This window comes from Canis lupus, chromosome 13, assembly GCF_048164855.1.
Source record: "Canis lupus baileyi chromosome 13, mCanLup2.hap1, whole genome shotgun sequence".
NCBI classification, from domain to species: Eukaryota; Metazoa; Chordata; class Mammalia; order Carnivora; family Canidae; genus Canis; species Canis lupus.
In genome coordinates, this window is record NC_132850.1 from 37,015,520 (window position 1) to 37,037,845 (window position 22,326).

At 46.7% G+C, this 22,326-nt stretch overlaps 2 protein-coding genes and 1 long non-coding RNA gene across 10 annotated transcripts in view; 1 reads left to right on the forward strand and 2 right to left on the reverse strand.

Annotated features, from left to right (window-relative positions):
* CCDC38 (coiled-coil domain containing 38) overlaps nucleotides 1-1,231 on the reverse strand; it is a 50,517-nt gene extending 49,286 nt beyond the window's left edge. For 4 of the 8 annotated variants that reach the window (XM_072773155.1, XM_072773159.1, XM_072773157.1 and 1 more), the window contains exon 1: nucleotides 874-1,223. The gene's annotated coding sequence lies outside the window, so the exon portion shown is untranslated. Of the gene's footprint in view, nucleotides 1-873 lie in introns of all 8 variants that reach the window. The other 4 variants (XM_072773160.1, XM_072773153.1, XM_072773154.1 and 1 more) reach the window with 3 other exon arrangements.
* A 1,291-nt stretch (nucleotides 1,232-2,522) lies between these two features.
* AMDHD1 (amidohydrolase domain containing 1) lies at nucleotides 2,523-18,212 on the forward strand. The gene is made up of 9 exons (XM_072773163.1): nucleotides 2,523-2,698; nucleotides 4,087-4,193; nucleotides 5,429-5,493; nucleotides 6,997-7,274; nucleotides 9,636-9,861; nucleotides 12,216-12,340; nucleotides 15,673-15,766; nucleotides 16,358-16,518; nucleotides 17,388-18,212. The coding sequence occupies exons 1-9, from the start codon at nucleotides 2,562-2,564 to the stop codon at nucleotides 17,491-17,493; spliced, it is 1,299 nt and encodes a 432-aa protein (XP_072629264.1). The 5' UTR covers nucleotides 2,523-2,561; the 3' UTR covers nucleotides 17,494-18,212.
* Nucleotides 16,239-20,791, reverse strand: LOC140602905 (uncharacterized). Its single transcript, XR_012005887.1, has 2 exons — nucleotides 20,170-20,791; nucleotides 16,239-16,471 (listed from the first exon to the last, which is right to left on the reverse strand). It is a non-coding gene; the product is annotated as an uncharacterized lncRNA (long non-coding RNA).
* Between the last annotated feature and the right edge of the window lie 1,535 nt (nucleotides 20,792-22,326).

Below are 22,326 nucleotides of genomic sequence, written 5' to 3' on the forward strand. Positions count from 1 at the left end.
GAACCCCAAAGCCTTCTATATTACCATTATTTCACCTGCTCCTTCACACCTACAACTTCATAAATCTACAAATATGCCTATAATTGCAAAACATCACAGATTCAAGTCCTTAGCAGAAATGTTAGAAAATTTGGATATTTCTCTGAAATTAGTAACTTTACGTGTTTGTTTTCACTATATTTCTCCTGTATTATTTTTCTCTATATACCTTTCGCTTTAAAACTATTGTATAGACACACAGACACATACACACACACCTCTTTGTGATTTTGTGTCCAAGCCTGGGTAATATATGGATTTTTCTTCTCCTGTAGGGTCTCTTTTACTCATATTCTCTATTGAATTCTTTTCTTTCCTTTTTCTTTCCTACCAATTTTTTCTCTTGTAAGACCAAAGTACAAAGCTATATTCTTCTTATGTTCATCTAACAGATTTTTTTTTTTTTTGCTTTCTCTTCTTTGTTTTTAGAGGGCTTTTAAAATAACCCTAAAATTGACTTTTACATTTTATGGTTTTACAGGCCTCAGCCTGCTTTTATGGTCTATTTTTCGAGTTTATAAAGTGCCTTCCTTTTGATTGCAGTCTTTGCTGGGCAGGGAAAGTGCCTTTCCTGTCTTTGTGTGTCCCACAGCCTAACACAGAGCTTCTAATGCAAGCGTATGAGCAAAATAAAATAAGGCTCAAAACCAAGCCCGGTGCCTGTCAGTGTTGTCACAGCAGGTGACAGGTGAGAAGAGGCTGAGTGAGAATCACAGACCATCTTCCTTAAACAAACGTGACTCTGTCTCCAACCCTGGTGGCAAATCGAGAGTAGGCCCCGCCACGGACGGCTGGGGAGATAGGGGAGGGACGCTGAGCTGAAACCACTTTTACCTCCGAGAGTTTGGGTCCGGGAGCCGGTCCGACCTATCCTTCGGGAAGGCGTTAGGGGCCGGGGGGCAGAGGCGCCAGGGGGTTCTCTCGTCCCGGTCTAGCCTCCCCCGCCCGGATCTCCCTTCATCTCGGGGACCTTCTGGGAGGGGATCCCGGAGCGGAGCTGGCCAACCGAAAATTGTGCGCGGCACCCGCCCCCCCCGCGGCCGCGCGGACCCAGGAGCCCCCCCCGCAGGGGTTCGTCCGCGCAGCCCGCCCTTCTCCCCGGTAAGCCAGCTTCGGGGCCCGATCTGCAGAGTAGGGGCAGTGGTCCCCGGCACACGCGCCCAGAGCCGGACGGGGCGGAACCAGGACTGTCCCGGTCAAGGGTTAGCACTACCCCTCGCTCGGGGTGTGGGCCCTCGCGCTGCCGCCGCGCCCGTCCGGTTGGGAGAGGGGGCGGGGAGTGGGTGGGGGCGGCGAGCGGGTTGGAGGGCTGGGGCGAGCGGATGGGGGGGCGGGGCCGAGCGGGTTGGAGGGGGCGGGGCCGAGCGGATGGGGGGCGGTGAGCGGATTGGAGGGGGCGGGGCCGAGCGGATGGGGGCGGTGAGCGGATTGGAGGGGCGGGGCCGAGCGGATTGGAGGGGGCGGGGCCGAGCGGATGGGGGGCGGTGAGCGGGTTGGGGGGGCGGGGCCGAGCGGATGGGGGGCGGCGAGCGGATTGGAGGGGGCGGGGCCGAGCGGATGGGGGGCGGTGAGCGGATTGGAGGGGCGGGGCCGAGCGGATTGGAGGGGGCGGGGCCGAGCGGATTGGAGGGGGCGGGGCCGATCGGATTGGAGGGGGCGGGGCCGAGCGGATGGGGGGCGGCGAGCGGATTGGAGGGGGCGGGGCCGAGCGGATGGGGGGCGGTGAGCGGATTGGAGGGGCGGGGCCGAGCGGATTGGAGGGGGCGGGGCCGAGCGGATTGGAGGGGGCGGGGCCGAGCGGATGGGGGGGCGGTGAGCGGATTGGAGGGGGCGGGGCCGAGCGGATTGGAGGGGGCGGGGCCGAGCGGATGGGGGGGCGGCGAGCGGATTGGAGGAGGCGGGGCCGAGCGGATTGGAGGGGGCGGGGCCGAGCGGATGGGGGGGCGGCGAGCGGATTGGAGGGGACGGGGCCGAGCGGATTGGAGGGGGCGGGGCCGAGCGGATGGGGGGGCGGGGCCGAGCGGATTGGAGGGGGCGGGCCGAGCGGATTGGAGGGGGCGGGGCCGAGCGGATTGGAGGGGGCGGGGCCGAGCGGATTGGAGGGGGCGGGGCCGAGCGGATTGGAGGGGGCGGGGCCGAGCGGATGCGGGGGCGGCGAGCGGATTGGAGGGGACGGGGCCGAGCGGATTGGAGGGGGCGGGGCCGAGCGGATGGGGGGGCGGGGCCGAGCGGATTGGAGGGGGCGGGCCGAGCGGATTGGAGGGGGCGGGGCCGAGCGGATTGGAGGGGGCGGGGCCGAGCGGATTGGAGGGGGCGGGGCCGAGCGGATGCGGGGGCGGCGAGCGCGCGCCCCGGCTCCACCCCCGGCCCCGCGGTGCCGCCCCCGCCTGCCTCCCCGCGGCCTCCGCCCCGCGCCCTCCTCCGCTCGCGCCCTCCGCCGCCGGCCCCAGTCCCGCGCGCCGGCCCCGCGGCCCCCTCCGCCCTCCGTCCTGCCGGGCGGCCTCCCGGGGACCCGCGGCGCCATGGCGGGCGGCCACCGCCTCCTGCTGGAGAACGCGCGGCAGGTGGTGACGGTGTGCGCCCGCGGCGAGCGCTTCCTGGCGGGGGACGCGCTGCACAGCCTGGCGGTGCTGGAGGGCGCCAGCCTGGTGGTGGGCACGTAAGTGGCCCCTTCCCCGAACTTGTGCGCCGAGGAGGGAACCGGGGACAAGCTTTCCCGCCGCCGGGGAGCCACCGCGGGCCTGTCCTTCGGGCACCTGCTGCCCCCTACCTTGTGTGACGGCGACCGGCTGTCATTCCGTGGGAAAACGCTCTCAGGCTGAACCCCCTTCCCTCCGCGTCCCCCCATCCCCAGATCTTTGGAAGCAGCGCCTCTGCGGTGGACTTCTGGGGCTTTACATGTTCACGAAACGCCCTCCCGCCCAACCCCTTGGGTGTGCGGAAAACGTTCAGCTGGTGATGGTTTGGGGGTGGTAGGAAATCAACGATTCAGCCACCAGAAAAAGAGGACATTATCGGTTTGCTTTGTTTGGCTTTGTTTTGTTTTTCATTTAACCCTCCGTGCTTCCCGCTAGAGGTGAGTAAGAGAGCAGTGAAGTTCGGGAGGACGAGCCCGCAGTGGGAGGGGGCTTGGATGCCCATTGGAATTGCAGCGCCCCAGCCCCGCCGCGGCGCCCTTGCGCAAGGTGCTCTGGCGCTTTTCTGAGACTGCTTAGGGTTGTGCAACAGCCCAGCTTTCAGGGACCGTGTGTGTTTAATTAACAACGAGATAAAAACATTCCCAGGGTTACTGTTAAAAGTTTGTTAAAAACCAGTTAACAGAGGGCTCCCCCGGGTGGCTCAGTGGCTGAGCCTCTGCCTTTGCCTCAGGTCCTGATCCTGGGGTCCTGGGATCGAGTCCCGCATGGGGCTCCCTGCAAGGAGCCTGCTTCTCCCTCTGCGTGTGTCTTTGCCTCTCTCTCTCTGTGTCTCTCATGAGTAAATATACAAAATCTAAAAAACAAACAAACAAAACAAAAACAACCCAACAACCAGTTACCAGAACTGCACAGAGGTAGAAATCCAGGGCTGACTGACAGCCCTGCCCTGTGGAGTCCGGAGGCCGGTCTCTCTTGCTCGGTCGTGCAGGAGCCTTCCCCACTCCATCATCCAAGGTGACAGCCCCATCTCTCCTTTTGGTGTCCGCCTTCCAGACAGTAGGGAACAGGAAGAGAAAACGAACCTATTGGTTAGAGTTTAGTCATGAGGGGGCACCTGGTTAACGGGAAACCCAGAAAGGTAGGTTTCATTCTGGGTGTTCATGTGTTCAGCTAACATTTAGGAATCTAGCGCTGCAGGGAGGAGGGAACACTGACCTTGGGGAATAGCCGGCACTCTCTGTATCTGTGATTTGACTTGTTTTGCTGGCATGTGGCATTTTTTCCCCCAAAAGACGCAGATGCAAGAAGGAAATACGGTAAATGTTGACTGATACCCAATATTTGAAATCTTTAGTTTTTCCACAGTATTTATCCACACTTTAGTAATTATTTCTTGATTTTTCTTCAGGGATGGGTTTATAAAAGCCATCGGTCCTGCTGACGCTATCCAAAAACTGTTTTCTGAAGAAACGTTCGAAGAAAGAATCGACTGTTCTGGGAAATGCATCTTGCCAGGTATTAACCTTTTTTCCAGTAAAGCCCTGAAACCAGTTTTAGTAATGTAAAGAGAAAGAGGAGCAGCTTCTTTTAAATAGGGTCTTGAAATAATATTAAAATATAAGAATAGGTACTGTGCATTGAATTTCTACCACTGAATGCCTAGCTGCTTTACAAATGTGGTTTCATCTTGCATCCTTATAACTGCCCTGTAAGGTAAGTATCATTATCTCTATATTACAGATTAGAAAACTCCAGTTTAGGGATGCAGTACCCCACCCAAGATTGCTGGACAGGTAAAGGGCGAGCTGGGAATGAAACCTACTCATTCAGGTCACTTCTTCCCACTGAGATGCTGAAGACAAACCAGTTGTGTTTAGGTTCAAAGCTGTTGGAAGAATTTTACTAATCTATTTCAAAAAATAGATCAAGAAAAAAAAAACCTGATGCACTCTGAATATAGATTCTTGATTTTAATCCAGTCAGAACCCCTAATGAGACATTTAGTCCAAAAGGTATTTTAAATATTCTGGAAAGACACACTTTACTTGAGCTGTACCTGGATAAACAAACGTTTCACATGATTGCTTATAGTGTCTCTTCAATTAAACTGCATTTCTTTTTTGAAGGAGAATTCATATTTCTGATTTCATATTTTTCCTTCTCAAAGTGAGGAAGGATAGTATTCTGTTTTTGTACCCAGATTATTCCTTGGTGATATAGTCCTTTGTTTTCCTCACATAATAGAGGTGACACCTGTTTCAAAAGCTTGCTTGGGGGCAGCCCCGGTGGTGCAGCGGTTTAGTGCTGCCTGCAGCCCAGGGTGTGTGATCCTGGAGACCCTGGATCGAGTCCCACGTCAGGCTCTCTGTATGATGCCTGCTTCTCCCTCTGCCTGTGTCTCTGCCTCTCTGTCTCTATGAATAAATAAATAAAATCTTTAAAAAAATCGTATTAAAAAAAAACAAAAGCTTGCTTGGTGAGCACGGACTTAGTGGGCAAAAGGGGCTGTAGGTATTTCTTTAATGGGCATTCTCATCATGCCAGTCGCCCTCCTGCACCAAAGCTTTCTAGACCAGTGCAGACAGTATTCTTGTTTCCTTTCTGTTGGAGGAAACCTACAGACAAATTCTTCTCCTCCAAGATGGTTTACCATCATCTTGCTTTCCCAAGAGTGGTATGGGATCATTGGCCTGCTGTTTAAGGGCTTTCTCTTTCTCAGCTCTAAAGATGATTTGATTCATTGATTACAGGTTTGGTGGATGCACACACACATCCAGTATGGGCTGGTGAAAGAGTTCACGAGTTTGCAATGAAGGTAACTGCAATTAACGATGGCAAGTCAAAATAAGGCACAAGTACAGACAAGTCTTTTTCTAAAGAGTTATTGGCCATTAGGCTTTGCAACTTATGTCTACATTTCTTTTTCTTTTTTTTAAATTTTTATTTATTTATGATAGTCACAGAGAGAGAGAGAGAGAGAGGCAGAGACATAGGCAAAGGGAGAAGCAGGCTCCATGCACTGGGAGCCCGATGTGGGATTCGATCCTGGGTCTCCAGGATGGCGCCCTGGGCCAAAGGCAGGCGCTAAACCGCTGCGCCACCCAGCGATCCCCTACATTTCTTTTTCATGGATATTTTTACTGGCCTGGACTATGCAAAATAAATTGCAACAAAACTAACTTATAACTGTCCAAATATTTATGCTATGCACAGGGCCAGCAATCATTTTAGGTATAATAGTTATCAAAATTTTTTACCTGTAGAATCCTTATGTATGTACCTATGCATGTATGTTTTAGAATCATCCCTTTAAAACAGAACTGGGCTGCCTTCTGGAGCCTGGGTGGCCTAGTCTGTTAAGTATCTGACTTCAGTTCAGGTCCTGATCTCAGGGTCCTGGGATGGAGCCCCAAGTAGGCCTCAGCACTCAGCAGGGAGTCTGCTTGTCCCTCTCCCTCTGCCCCTCCCCCTGCTTGCACCTGCTCTCTCTCAAATAAATACAATCTTACAAAAAACAAAATAGAGGGACGCCTGGGTGGCTCAGCGGTTAAGCATCTGCCTCCGGCTCAGGGCATGATCCTGGGATCCGGGATCAAGTCCCACATCGGGCTCTCTGCGGGGAGCCTGCTTCTCCCTCTGCCTGTGTCTCTGCTCCTCTCTCTGTGTTGCTCATGAATAAGTAAACAAGTAAATCTTAAAAAAGAAAAGAAAAGAAACTCTGGTAGGGAGACACCAGGCTGGCATACTTCGTTTGTGCCACCCACCTTGCTGCCCAGAGTAACTGGAACCCAGGAAGAGCTTCTTTGCTTGAGTGACAGAGGTCAGGCCCCAAACCCTAGTGGTCAGATACTGAGAGGTGGATACCCCCCTCCAGGGTCCCCTTAGTGGATATTTGGAATAACTGTAGCAGGGTTCCTGAATTGCTTAAGCTTTGTTTTCTCATAGGTGCCAGGGGCGGACAGAGACTTTGCCGGTATACACTGGGGCCAACCGGGTTGTTAAAATACTGAAATACTTCTGGGCTGGTTGGTAGATTGCCGCTGCTGTGGTAGACCCTAAGTGCCCCCCCCCATCTCCCATTTCTGCCATCGCAGTCCTTCCTGGGATATTCACCCCCCACCCCGGGCTCCCCACCAGCCGGCACAGTAGGGGCCTCCCTGGCTCTGTACCCCAGCATCCTTTCTGATCTGCTGGTGTCCCTGACATGCCAACTGTTAATCATTTTGGATATCGCCCCCCCGGGAGACGGGGGGGTGCACCGCGGCCCTGCCGGCCACCTCCCGCGTGCGGCCAGCCTAAGGCCGAGCCCTGTGTTCAGCTGGCAGGTGCCACGTACATGGATATCCACCAGGCTGGAGGAGGGATCAACTTCACGGTGGAGCACACGCGCCAAGCCTCGGAGGAGGAGCTGTTCGGCTCCCTCCGGGGGCGGCTGCAGAGCATGGTGCGCGCGGGGACCACGCTGGCGGAGTGCAAGAGCGGATACGGCCTCGACCTGCAGACGGAGCTCAAGATGCTGCGCGTGATCGAGCGCGCCCGCCGGCAGCTGCCCATCGGCATCTCGGCCACGTACTGCGGGGCTCACTCGGTGCCAAAGTAACCTCCGTGCGCCCGGGCTTGACGTGGGGCGTCGAAAATAGAGGAGGGAGGGGGCAGGTGGCGCCTAAGTGGGGATGCGTTGCCAGGGCTGGAGGTGCGGCGGCGCTTTTGGGGCTTGCAGAGTCCAGCAGAAGCCCTTAGAAAGGTGTTCTGATGGATTCTAATAGTCCTCTCCGCGGGCGGTTTTAGGAAGGCCCCTCGCAGTCATCAGTTTGCTAGTCCCTTAATGACGGGCGAGGAAGAAAAGAGATGCTCAAAACTCGTTTGGTTAATAAAAAGCAATGCCGCCTCATAGATCCTTTAAAATGACATATTACTTTAACTAGTTGCCCAAGGCAGCATAATGACACTCTAGAGATTAAAAGTAACACCGTGTAGGAGGTAGATCAAATCTTGAGGTCAAGACGACTCAGAATTTTTTTTTTTTTAGAAGTTTTTTTTTTAAGATCTTTTATTTATTTATTCATGAGAGACACAGAGAGGCAGAGGGAGAAGCAGGCTCCATGCAGGGAGCCTGAGGTGGGCCTGGGACCCTGGGCTGAAGGCCGTGCTAAACCCCTGAGCCACCTGGGCTGCCCGCAGAATGGTTTCTATTTTTGTTCATCTCTACTTGTTTAACAGCAGCAAACATGTTTTCTTGTAAATGTGTTTTAGCTTTCCCTTTTATCTAAGAAGTTTCTCCTATATGGCTTTCTTATAGAGAAATCTGTTCCCTTCTGCTTCTTATCTGTCCTGGAATTTCTAGACCCAAAGGCCCACAGTTTCAGAATTAAAAGGTCCAAAAGAAATCCAGGACTTGAAAATAAACAGAACAAAGACTTAGTGCAGTTTTGGGTTTTGATAACTAAGATATGTAGGAGCTACAGGCTTACAGAAATTATTTGGAAAAAAAAAAAAAAAAGAAATTATTTGGAAGTTTAATAACATATTTTTACATTTAGTTTCATGCACTTTGGAAAGTAAGTTTAATGTTAATTTTTTTGCTTATTTTCAGTCAGAGAATAAAAAATGAACATTAAGTTTATTATTGTAAATTCACAAAATTAAGTAGAAAATAAATAAATAATATTTCCAGTGATGTTCTTGTACATTTTTAGCATTTATGCTTCTGAAATTATTAATGCTTAAAACTGCACTAAGACTTTTGGGACATCTCTCTATAGGAAAGATTTTTTTGTTTTTCTAAACAGAACATAAGGGACACCTGGGTGGCTCAGTGGTTGAGCATCTGCCTTCAGCTCGAGTCCCACAGTAGGCTCCCTGCGGGGAGCCTGCTTCTTCCTCTGCCTATGTCTCTGCCTCTCTCTGTGTCTCTAATGAATAAATAAATAACATCTTTAAAAAATAATAAAAATAAACAGAACATAAGGTGGATGACAGGCAGTGTAACGTGGTAGAGCTGTCCTAGGCTTTGGAGCCATACCAGGCCTGGGTTTGAATCCAGCTTTGCTACTTCCCACTGGGTGATTTTGAGGGCTTCACTTAACTTTTTTGAACATCTATAAAACAGCTAAATAACACACAATTCTATTTGATTGTCTTGAGAATTAGGAGCAACATATGTGAGTGCCTGTCTCCTCAAGGTTCACCTCTATCTTCCCACCAAAATGGTTTTTGCTGAGCAAGAGACCTCTGTGTGCCAAATACAGGACTAAGGTTTTACAGGAATTTTCTCCATCTGCCAATGAGTCTCTGAGGTCTGCGTCTTGGCCCTCAACGATATAGTCTGAGGCTCAGAGTATGCCAAATGATGGCTACATGACGTCTCTAAAGTTACATAGCCAGCAAGTAGTAGGGCTCTGTGTCCAACTGACTTCAAAAAGCCCAGCTCTTTCTACTCTAAAACTACCCCAGAATTTTAGAGAGAATTTCAGGGTCTCCCACAATTCTCTTTCCCCATGGTTCTAAATGGTGGGACAAGAAGCCTTACTTAGGCAGATGCTTCTAGAAACAGTGTGGAAGAAGGAAAAGTCCGAGTGATCACTAGGACTCAGGTGAGGAACCTGTAGTTGGGTTATTAGGGAAGCATCCAGGATGCTGTCTGAGTGTCCTTGGCAAGAACTTTTTCACCCAGGTGGCCTTGCTGGCATTCTCGAAGGCAACATGGCTGGGCTTTGAGTCCCTGTGTACATTCATTGCTTATAGAAATCTTGTCAATACCTCTTCTACATCCCAAATGTTAAGACTCTTGAATTGTACCTTTGATTATTTCTCTGCCTTTGTGAGGCTTGAGGTCATTTGCCCACAGTTGGTCAGATTCTTCCAGTGCCAGAAAAGCCTTTCTTCAATGAAAAACAAAATATTATTATTGCTATTATTATTATATTTTACCCATGTAATCTCATTTTCTTCCCCCAGAGGAAAGACTGCTGTGGAAGCTGCTGATGAAATCATCAATAGCCACCTCCCAAAGCTGATGGAGCTGGGTGCAAGTGGGGAAATCCATGTGGACAACATAGATGTGTTCTGTGAGAAGGGCGTCTTCGATCTCAATTCCACCAGAAGGATTCTTCAAAGTGGAAAAGAGATGGGATTACAGATTAACTTCCACGGGGATGAACTCCACCCAATGAAGGCTGCTGAGGTGTGGTTGACCTTTTGTTTTTCCGTTGTCAACACTCATACTACAGAAGACTTTATTCAGAGGTGGCAGTTGCCTTCTGCAAAGGCAGAAGATGGGGAAATTTGTCTGAACAAGGTGTGGATTGGTCTGGTTGGGCCTCAGAATCCCTGATCTCAGTTAGAAATGTACTTTTTTGCTGGTCATTTACCTTTTTAATAACCCGCTGGTGGCATTCGTAGAAAAGGAAGTGTTTTTGAGATCTTGTTTATCAAATTCATAGCCTCTTTGGGTTGGCACCCAACGCCACACTGGCCAAGTCTACTAATTTCACATGTAGCTTCTAGGGTTTTTCCGTGGCAGCGTCCAGGTGAACGTTGGCAGAGCACACCATTAATAGTCACAGGTTGATCTTCTGATCTTATATCTTGCTCAGATTCATTTATTCATGCTTTCTACAAATACTTGAGTGTGTGCCCTGTGCCAGGCACTGAGAATTCAGCAGTGAATAAGGCAGACAGAACTCCGCAGTCGTGTCTAGATGTCTCTCTAAGCTCTGGAATGAAACAAACAACTGCCCTTGGGGCCTAAAAACAGATGTGGATTCTCCACCTGTGTCCCAACCACAACACATCCAATGTGCTCTTAATATCACTTCCAAATCCTGTCCTGTGTTTCCTGCCCGGTGAATGACCCCGTTATCTAGGTATTGCCCAAGCAGGCAACTTGGACATCACTTGTCCCCCGCCCCCCCACATTTCAGTCAACCAACAAGGCCTCCAGGTTTGCCTCCTGAGTGGGTCTAGATCTGCTTCTCTTCAGCCCACCGCCTAGGTCACACCACCATCAGCTGCTCGCAGCCGGACTCCCCAACAGCTTCTTCTCCTTGGGCCAAGCGTGCCCGCACTCTAACCCGTTCCCATAACCCCTTCCCTCAGTGCCTCTGATCTCCTTCTCCATTGCTGCAGACCAGTGAAAGTCTCACCGGGGCTCGCAGGACAAATCCCATACTCCATACCTGTAGCCCTACTGGGATCCAGCTCTTGCTTACCTTCTCTCTCTCTCTCCCTCTTTCTCTCTTTCTTTCTCTCCTCCCCCTTTTACTTCCATTGCCCTCTTTACCATGAGCCAGCACAAATAGTTTTAGTACGCCTGATACCCCACGCCTCTGGACATGCTTTCTCTAATCCGAATACCCCTTGACTGGCTAACTCTAACTACCCCACCCCTCCATTTTCCATCTCAGCTACTGCTCCTCTGGGATCCTTCCCAAACCTCTCCAAGAAGGAGCTGTTGTCCCTCCTTGTCCCCCTGTGGTCAGATCCCTACTGCACTGTAAAGAAACAGGCTGAGGATGTACCCATGGTTTCACAGCCCTGTTCCTGGAGGTTAGCATAATGCCCGGCATACAGCTGGCCGTTAGTGAGTAAATATTTGGTGAATGTTTGTTGAATGAATGTGAACTAGGTGGTCAGCAAGCTACTTTGGGTTGTAGAGAGTAAACTGGTGAATTAAACAGAGGGATCAATACCTGGGATCAAACCAAATTGAGTTTGGGCAAGTGAAGGTAACTCCAAGGTTAAAAGGAAGCTCCGCCTGGGGAGCAGAGCCTGTCTTTGGTGCATCTGCCTCCCCAGAGCCCCAGACCAGAATACTCTGAGACCTGAGCTCGCTGCTGACGAGGGGCCAGCCCTCTCCTGCCCTGGTGTGGGCATTGCTGCCTCCCTGGGCCACAGCGTAATGTCAAAAATGAGTTTCCTTTCCTTTCTTTGGAGCGCTTAACATATCACCTTACAGGCTGGGGCACTGTGTGCATGTGTGTTTGCGTGTATGTGTGTGTGTGTACACGTGTCAAGCTGAGAAGAAACCCACTCGAATGCCATGTTCTTATTATCATCATAGCATTACCTCCACCTAGTTTTCTTCTAACCATTGAGCCCAGACTTTTTATCTGGAGAGAAATCAAGCTCCAGCAGATACTCTCAAGTTATATGTATAATTTCACATTTTTAAAGTTTGTTTTCTTAACTGATCTGTTTCTGCTGAGTGCAATGGCACCGCAGCATACCTTTCCTTATTGTGTTTTGAATGATGCTGTAAGAGTCAGATTTTATTACCAATATCACTCTGCTTGAAGAACATCCGTAAGCACTTGGATTCGAGAATAGTTTTGGAAGTAGCACACTAGCTATTTTTCAAATGAATGTCCGTCATGAACCTTTTACCCATTTGGGGGCTTGTGCTTGTGAGAAGCAGTTGCCAAGACATTTTAGTAGCAGAGTGCTGTTTATATTTTGCAGGGAAAAAAAATGTTCTGGCACTTTATTGATTGTTGTTGCTGCTGGTGAAAGCTTTCTCTCTCTGCCTGTTCTGCTTAGCTCGGGGCTGAGCTGGGAGCCCTGGCGGTCAGTCACCTGGAAGAAGCTAGCGACGAAGGCATCGCTGCCATGGCAACGGCCAGGTGCTCGGCCATCCTCCTGCCCACCACGGCCTACATGCTGAGGTGAGCTATTCGGGCAGGTGCAGGCATGAGGACACAGGTCCAGATGCCTACATCTTATTTCATTGCCCTTCCAAATTCCTTACAAACTCAGATCATGGAAGATACCAACTCTGGAGTGAGGTATCCTGATACCTTAGACCTGATACCTTAGACCAAATGGCCTTTCTGTGGCAGGGTTATTGGGAAGAGTGGAGCTTTCTCTTTCTCCCCCCCCTCCATGTTGAGAATGTTCTAAATAAAAATTCAATGTGCGTTACGTTTATAACTATAAAATAATGAAGTATGCTTTCTGCTTTAAAAAACATGCATCAGATGTTAGAGAGGTCTGGCAGTGTTCAGAATCTGAAGGAGCTGTTGTCTAAGAGGATGCAAGTGGGTACCACAGTCCTCACAGATCCCCAGGGGTGGGAGGAAAGGGGAGATATCTAAGTGTATTTTGTGAAATCTCCCCAAGAATTTTGCTGTTTGTCCTCTAAGGATTGAATACGCCTAGTCTGTAGTGCATCTCTATGGCTGCTGTTGGAGAAATCAGCGTCTGGAGGTGGGTTTGGATGTCATCACCAGAGGGCGCTACCTAGCACCTCATAGGTGGCCAGAAATAATATCCCACAGCCCGCAGAACACCTCCCACCGCAAAGAATTATCTTGTCTAAGAATTGCACACCTACAATTATGAATTATGCCAAGGTTGAGACACTGCTTTAGGGATTGAAAAGCCAGGCTTTGAGTAATTTCTATTAATTTGTTTGTTTGTTTGTTTGAGAGTGAGTGAGGGCGCTCCCATGTGCATATGAGCTGGGGGGAGGGACAGAGGGAGAGGAGAGAAAGAATGTAAAGATTCTTCACACTTGACAGAGGGCTCGATCTCTTGACCATGAGATCATGACCTGACCAAAATCAAGAATGGATGCCTAACGGACCAAGCCACCTTGGCTCCCTTCGAGTAACTTTTATAGGAGAGAAAATAGGAATACTGCAGTATTTTTCTCAAATATATTATGATGTTATACATATATGTGTATTATTACTGTTCTCTTAATTTTAAGAGTAGACATAATGCAGATTGCATCCAGGAAATATCAATCAATAACCATTCTTGGTATCTTGGCATTTCCAACAAGTCTCAGCAGTCATCAATCAGTACTTAATCTGGTTAGTTTTCCATCAGCCAAGGGATAAATTTTACCAAAAAAAAGGTTCTTCCTTTACCTCACCTTGAATCTCTTAAAGATGGAGCGAAAATCTGAGAATTGCACTGTGAAGGGCAACTCAGCAAGAGAAGTCTGAGCTCTGTCCCTATGCCAGAGGCGGCTGCCATCTGTGGTAACCGCAAGATGGGCTGACCATACAGTCTGGAGAAAGCCACACTTTTTCTCTCTGGCTTCTCTGGTCCGGTATTTTTCTGATATCTCCAACGGGAGCAACCTGCAGGACTCCCTGCCGTGCCCTAAATTTCTCCACTCTCATTTCCAGAGTAACAGTTGCCTTATGCCACTTCCTTTAATCATTATTTTATGCACCTTTTGTAAACTGTTTAAGTTTATTCAGGATACATTCACCTCAGTTTTTCTGGAACTCCCTTGATACTTCTACAGTCTCATTTTTTCCCCTCTTTATTTCTGGAAGCGGAGGGGAGGCCATCAGCATGAACTGTGAGGGTTGCTGGGTGGCTCAGTGGGTTAAGCAGCTGCCTTCAGCTCAGGGCATGATCTAGGGTCCTGGGATGAGCCCAATATGGGTTCCTTGCTCAGCGGGGAATCTGCTTCTCCCTCCCCTCCCCTCTCATGCTCTCTCTTTCTCTCAAATAAATAAATAAATAAAATCTTTAAAAAAATAAAAAAGAGAATGAACTGTGGGGAAATTTTAAGCTCTACCTTTCCTCCTTCTCCTCTCTGCTTCACCCACCTCCTCTCATACATTATCCCATGTTATCCAGTGTTGAGGAACATTATCTTAGGTAGTCCTGCAAATTGTCAATCATAGACTATGAATGTTTCAAGGACCTCACTCATGGCCTAGAAACCTGTAGGCTCTCAGACAACTGATCTTATCTATTCCCCTCCCCACAACACTGTGAGCCTTGAATAAACACTAACATAGTTTCTGACAGCTCAAGGCTGTATGCCTAGGATGACCCAGGCCCCCTTAAAGGGAGCACCTGCCTGAGAGAGCCCAGCCTGCTAGTAGCAGGGAAATTCACTGTTCCAGCAAAACCAGGTGATAGGCAGATAGGCCCCTGGACTTCCTCTTAGAGCAGTCACTTTACAAAGTTTGCAAATGTAAATCCTTTCTCTGTTCCTTTGAGATATAACTCTTCTACCACTCAGGATTGTCTTCTTAAATACCTGCCCCTTCTTCCTCTCGACTTTCTTATTCTTTCTTTGAAACACCCATTTAAGGATGCCTGGGTGGTTCAGTGGTTGAGCATCTGCCTTCAGCCCAGGGCATGATCCTGGAGTCCCAGGATCGAGTCCCATGTCAGGCTCCCTGCATGGAGCCTGCTTCTCCCTTGGCCTGTGTCTCTACCTATCTCTCTCTCTCTCTCTGTATCTCTCGTGAATAAATAAATAAAATCTTAAAACAACAACAACACAACATCCAGTTACCACTGTACAAATCAAAACAGTCTAGTCTACACTGGACTCTTTCCCCTTTTGCAATAGACTATACAGTCTGTCTTCACCACTTTAGCCAGTGTTTGGCTCAGTTTTTCTCTGATATAACTTTTGAGTCATGTCCTAAAGAATAATATTTTGCCAAGGAGATCAAAGAGACTTGCAACCCAGGAAGAAGCACAGACATTTTGTATATTAGATTCTTGGGCCTTCAAAATTTTAAAGGGCTGACAAAAAAATGTTTGAGACCCCTCTCCTCCCAAGGAGAGGGAGAGACATGAATTTTTTAAAATTGCAAAATGGAAAAAAATAAAAAAAAAATGAAATTGCAAAATGGAAGTTAATAAAAACAGCATTATTTTAACCCCATTGTTTATGTTTGGGAGTCAAAAAAAAGTCTGTTACACTTGAAGAAAATTTTAAGTCATATTTTTCTTCCTTAGCAAGAATCTCTGAATGTATGTAAAGATTGCCAAAATACTCCCAAATTAAAGAAATTAGTCACAGACAAGTCATTTCAAAAGCAGAATGATAAAATTCAAGAATCCTGGGGTTCCACCTGGCCTCACCACTGAACACTTAACCTTGAGTTTGTTTCTTCCTCCAAAACACACGGGGGTTGGATAGCTTAGGTCTGTTTCTTTTCTGAACATCTCGTCTGCAGAAGTTCTACTTCCAGAGACTGACATCTTCCTTTTTTTTGCCCCCTCCTCTTAGACTGAAGCAACCTCGCGCTAGGAAGATGTTAGATGAAGGAGTCATAGTTGCTCTGGGCAGCGATTTCAACCCTAACGCATATTGCTTTTCAATGGTAACTATTTTTAACGTGCCTTTCCGAGCAAAGAATCAGTTTTCTACCATGTGTATAAATGATTTAAAAATAGTTCACTGTTAAAATGTACCAAAGATCTAAGAAAATATTTTCCTGTGAAACAAAAAAAAAGTGTAGACAGCAGGGTAAATTGGGTACCTCTGTGCCACATGGATGCCTCTAGGCATCGAGAGAGGAGAGAAAGTTCTATCTGCATAATTTTTTGATTCAGCCTTGGGCATTGTGGTTTGACGATAATTTACTACCATCTTGGAGGAGAGCACAAGCTCAAAGAAGTTTTAGTAAATAAGTATGTAGGGGGGCTTTCATCTTACATAGTGAGTGGTCTTGAAAAGTTGTAAATAAATACTCAATACACGGGGGTCAGGGGCGCTAGGGTGTGATCTCTGTAACAAAGGAATCTTTTCCAAAGCGTAAGAATCTTTATATGTAAATTAAAATGTTATACCAGTTTAGCTAGTTCATCCCACACACTTAATTTCCATTATTGGTTGCGCCGTGTTGAGAAATGTCCTAGGGAGCAGTTGCCATCTTGTGACTTTCCTCTAACACTCTTCTTTTCTGCCTCAGCCAGTGGTCATGCACCTGGCCTGTGTGAACATGAGAATGTCCATGCCTGAAGCCTTGGCGGCTGCCACCATCAATGCAGCTTATGCTCTGGGAAAATCTCACACACACGGATCCCTGGAAGTGGGCAAACAGGGAGATCTCATTGTCATCAATGCGGCCAGGTGAATGACCTCTCAACCGAGCTATTTTATTTTATGTCCCTCGTAACATGTGGACTGGGTTTAAATGCCTTTCCTGCATCAGGCTCTGTGTAGGCTCAGAAGCTCCCCAATCTCCTTCATCATCATCATCCCTTTCCAACCAGAAAGTCTCCCTACAGGTCGTAGACCAAACAGGGTAGATAGACCCCCTTGTCTGGTCTCGTTATCTGCCTTATACCTGTCATAGCTCTCCAGGTTTTTCTTCTGTTTACCTGGACTTTGGACTTGTGCCCCTGGCTTGCATTCTTGTTTTTCTGCTGGAGTTCTGACCTACAGCTTGTGCTGAGCCATGGGTGTCCCAACTCCAGCTGGTCACCCTGCTTCTGATTCATCACCTCTCTGGCTTCCCCTACCAGATCCCCAAAGCCTCACTTCAGTTTTCTTGGCCCTGGGTTCATATTATTCACCCACGGTCTGTTGTCAACTGCGCTTCCAATTTAACAATTTGAGTCTTATTTTCCTAAATCTTGAAGTTGTAAATCCTTGACCCTAGCAAGCCTATTGCACTACTTGGTCCTCAAGTTCAACTGAAGAAAAGCAACTCTGTAATTCTACTCTTCACTCTCTCTATTGAAAATAATGCTGATGTCACCTTTCGTATATCACTTAATCGGATCAAATATTTTAAGGTCAAATACTTAAATAATACCATTGAACAATATTTAAGTCATAGACTAGTTATCATAGTAATCTACTATTTTTTTAAAAAGCCCAAATATCGATGACAAGGTATAAAGACATTTCTAGAGAATGTATTTCTAAATTAGCATTTATTGACAAAGTGATGATTTTGACCTGTATGCATTAAAGTGTGTTTGATTTCTTTCTAGATGGGAGCATTTGATTTACCAGTTTGGAGGCCATCATGAATTAATTGAATATGTTGTAGCTAAAGGAAAAGTCATCTATAAAAATGAAAGATCTGAAAGAAAATAGAAGACTCTGCGACAGTATAAGTCAACGCAGTTGCAGTAAAAGTTAAAACACTCTAGTGATTTACCAATGTGATGTCACTTAAATATATTTCAGTACTTTGTTAATCCACTTGAAAAAAAATCAAGTCATTAATTTCTTTTAACATGTGCACCTGGACATATTAACAGGTAAATCAAATGGATCATGATCTTAGAACATTACATCACTTCACAGAGATTTGTTACAAATATTTTGGAGATTAATATGATAGAGTATCATCAAAATGCCTTCATTGGGGAAAGGCAGATTGGCAGTTAGGTAGACATGGCTTGAAATTGCCATTTTGTTTCTGCTTTTCAAATTTCAGTCTTTAAACTACATTTTGTGAAAATTAGGGGATGGTGAGAAATCCAAGTGATATGTCCCAAACTAAGCAAATGTAGCCTTCTATGATAAGCAGCTAGATTGTCCTTTCCCCACACATTGTTTCTCTAAAAGCTCTTTGAATGCATGAGTGTCCCCTGAGAGAGGATGTCCTTCTATTCCTAATCTCTTCTCTGCTCTAACAATAGAGCTTCACAGCACAGTTCAAGACTCATCATTTTACATGTAGGTATAGGGGCCTTCCTAGAATGGATGCATTTGGACCAAATCCAATAATGTAATTTTCAAAAATCATTTTTAATTTTTTGATTATTCACATTACAAATAAAAACAAAATTTTTATAGTTCTTAATAAATATTTGTTGTCACTATTATTGTTGTTTCTAGCCCTGTAAGTAGATCGGTAGCATTACCTATTATAGTTTTTTAGGAAATGAACAATATAAATAGGTGTTTCTAAAACCATATGAGTTTACTTGAAATCTTTTTAAATGTTTAGACATCCTTATAATCACAACTGCATTATTAAACTTTATCCTATTTATGAATAATTTGAGAAGTAAATATTAATCAAATTATCAAATTATCACCCATTACACATTAATAAAGGCTGAATCAATGAGGCTTTACTGTATTCCACTTAAATAAAATCAAAATATTCCTTGTTGGGAGGTTATGGGTAACAATACACAATGCTGTCATTACCTAGTAGCTTGGGATCATTGGAGCATTGTCCCTCATATACTTGGGGGAGTCTTGAGGGAATGTGGGAGCAGCATGGTCACCATGGGTGATGCCTCCCCTGTGACCAAACACCTACTCAACAGTAGGAATTTGGGATGCAGACAATAGATATAAAGGCTAAAATTAAATACTAGGTATGTTTAAACATAGAAGTCTATCTTGATACCTATGGAATAAGAAGGTAAAGTGCACCCTACTCTCTCTAGGAGGCATTCATTTTAAACAAATAGCATTAATGTCTTTTCTAAGTGAAAGCAGAAGAGGATACCCATCCAGAACTGCCTTAGTCCTCCCAGGCCAGTGTCCTGTAACCCCTTGCAAATTGGGAGCTTGCTGGAAATGAGAACCATGGCCCCACCCCAGACCTGCTGAATCAGAATCTGTGTCTTAACCAGCCACTGGGTTATTGTACACCTGTTAAAGTCTGAGAAGTGCTGCAGCGTAGGCCCTAGCCATACTGGCTTTCACACTGTGCCTCAAAACACAGTTTGTTTTTGCTGTTCCAGGTCTTGCAGCACTGTTCCTTTTGCCTAGATGGTTTTCCTGCTCTTCTCTATGTGGGAAATTAGAGCTAGTCTTTCCCCACCCCTACTGCACACCCATTGTCCATGCTAGCCTTAATAGCACTGTGATTTAACTCTCTCTTTAGAATGTAAGTTAGTAGAGGGCAACCACCACCTCATGCCCTGGATCTAGTATGGTGACTGGATCATAGCAGGTGATCAATAAATTAATTTTTATGCTGATAAAAATTCACTGATAGTCACAGTGAAAATTACTTAATTAAAACATACTAAGTATGCCAACCCAGGAATTCATGTTAAGGATTCATGTTTGTGGATTGGAAAGAGCATATGAATTCCTTAATATAATGCCAAAGAATGATGCTTATGGGGGAATAAATTGTAAAAGTAAAACCAAAGACAGTTCCATAGTTGAGTGGAGAGGCTGCTATCATTCTTAGCTTTGGGGTCTGGAAGGATTTTGATGAGAGAGAAAAGCTCCAAGATGGAACATTATGAAGTGTTTAGAAGACAGGTGATGAGCTCTCCTAGCTCCTTGGGGATCTAGGGCCAGCTCAGAATTCACAGGGCTTTGGAACATCACTAGTAGGAACCTCATTCTTAGGGTCAGGAAAAGCCACTGAAATTTTTGAAACCAGTTAGGACCAGGAGAAGACTATTGTAGAAAAAAATTAATCTGGTTTTAGTGTACACAGTAGGTATTCAAACATTTGTTGTATGAGCATACTCTGGCAAGATACCTTGAACTAGTCCTTGAGGGGAGAGAGTAGGAGGTATCGGGTGCTAGACATTCAGGTGGAAAGCTCTCACAGTGGGCAGTGGGATGAGAAAACTCCTGTGTTCCACATTGGGCTAGGTCAATGTTTCTTTTGTCAATCTTTTAAGGTTATCAGGCCACCAGCCCCCTGGAGAAAAATTAAATTTCTCCCTAAGGAATAAGATTTTGTCAGATAGGGTTGAGCTTTAGAAGACCCCAAATCATCACAATATGCAAGTTCTTCTACAACCTGAGAGCCAATTTTTGCCTTATTGTGCACAATATCACCTTTGCTAAATTGAGGGCACACACACCAGATGCCATGGGAGAAAGGCGAGGCAACGTGCTATGCTGGAGGAAACGCACATCAGGGACTTGACATCTAGGCTTTGATTTCTTCTTGAACTTTTTATCTGTAGAGGCTGGATTCCTTCCATCTCTGAAATTCTGGTTCTAGAATGAGGCCTGCCTTCAGGGAATTCACAATCCAATTAGGCTGGTAAGACTGACATCAAAGAGTCAAAGCCAGAGTGTATTGAGAGCTGGTTCTCCTAAACGGAACTCTGGTGAAATACATACTTTTAAAATTTAAATTGGTTTTGCCAGAAATCTCCGAAAGCATGAGTGTCTTGATCTTTATTACAGTGAGCAGTGAAAGGATAAAGTCAATGCTAGCTTCTTAGATTTTTATGTGGTGGAAAGTTATTCTGAAATGTGAGGGCAGATATTTTCCAAGTGGTTCTACTGCAGTTGCTTCAGACATCAGGAACCTGGCACCCAGATGGTAGAAACCACTAATGAGCCACGGCAACCCATCCTTGCTCACTCACCCTCGAGATCTGAGGTGTTCTGTGCTGGTTGAGTTTTGTTTCCCCTACTGTACCATTAGCATGAGTTCTCACGCTCTTGATCTGGCCTCCCAACCTTGCCATCTTATTGTTTGCACATTGCTACTGTTTGTTTAATCCTCTGGCCCCCCTGCCTACCTAGGCTATAAGCTGTGAGGGCAAAGACCAGGGCCATCTTGGTCACCGTTTGGTTAATGATAGAAATAGATCAAACATAGAATTGGTTTCCTGGCATAGATGTCTTCTGACACTGACATTTGGCTCATATTTCTCCTTTTTCCTACCTTCTTCCTCTGACTGCCATCACTCAAAAACCAGCTCAGTCACTTCTAGGAAGCCTCTCTGATGACTCAAAGGTGCTGTGGTTATACTGTGCTTTTCTCTAGGACACACACTTGGCACAGTAATGGGCATTGCATGTTCCCAACTAGATGGAAAGTCTTTGAATACAGGACTACATGCAATATTGATGTACCATATAGCCCAGTACAGTACCTCAGAAACAGCTGTGGATGCTAACAGATTTCAAAATCTGACTAAAATGGACTTGTAAAAATAAGGAAGTATATCAGATCACCCTTGGAAATTCATCAGAAGGACAGGCTTCAGGACTGGTTTTTCCAGTAGCTCAATAATACTGAAGACTCAGATTCCTCCCTTCCCTCTGTTTTGTCATCCAGTGTTGGCATCGCCCCAATGCCAAATTCCCCAATGGGTTGGGCTGGCTGTCAACAGGCCTAGGTGCTCTGTGCCTCCTCCTTATTGTCAAATAGGTGAATGAGAAAGCCTGGCTACTGTGGCTCTCAGGAGAAAAAACATTTCCTCAAAGCCTCCAATAAAATTCATCTCTGTTTCATTGGCCCACATTGCAACCTCGGCCTTTTTTTTTTTTTTTTTTTAAGATTTTAATTTATTCGGGCAGCCCGGGTGGCACAGTGGTTTAGCGCCGCCTGCAGCCCAGGGCATGATCCTGGAGATCCGGGATCCAGTCTCAGGTCGGGCTCCCTGCATGGAGCCTGCTCCTCCCTCTGCCTGTGTCTCTGCCTCTCTCTCTCCCACTCTGTATCTCTCATGAGTAAATAAAATAAAATCTTAAAAAAAAATTATTTATTCATGAGAGGCCCAAACACAGGCAGAAGGAGAAGCAGGCTCACAGGGAGCCTGACATGGGACTCAATCCCAAGTCTCCAGGATCACACCCTGAGCTGAAGGTGGTACTAAACCACTGAGCCACCTGGGCTGCCCTGCAATCTTGGCCATTTCTTGAACTAATCACTAAGCAAAAGGAATGTGACACCTTGTGACTAACCAGGCCTATGCTGTGGGGCTGAAACACATTTCTTGGCTTTGATTTTTGGTATGTTTTTAATGTTTACATTTAACAAATTAATACCTTTAACCAAAGTAACCCCCAAAATGCAAAATGATCATGCTATTCATGAGATAATCAGAAGGTTTAATGAAATGATAATAATCCAGTGACCAGATCCAGAATGAGACTCAAGTTTAAAGTAGTAATGAGGGGATCAGCGGTTTAACACCTGCCTTTGGCCCGGGGCGTTATCCTGGAGTCCTGGGATCGAGTCCCGCATCAGGC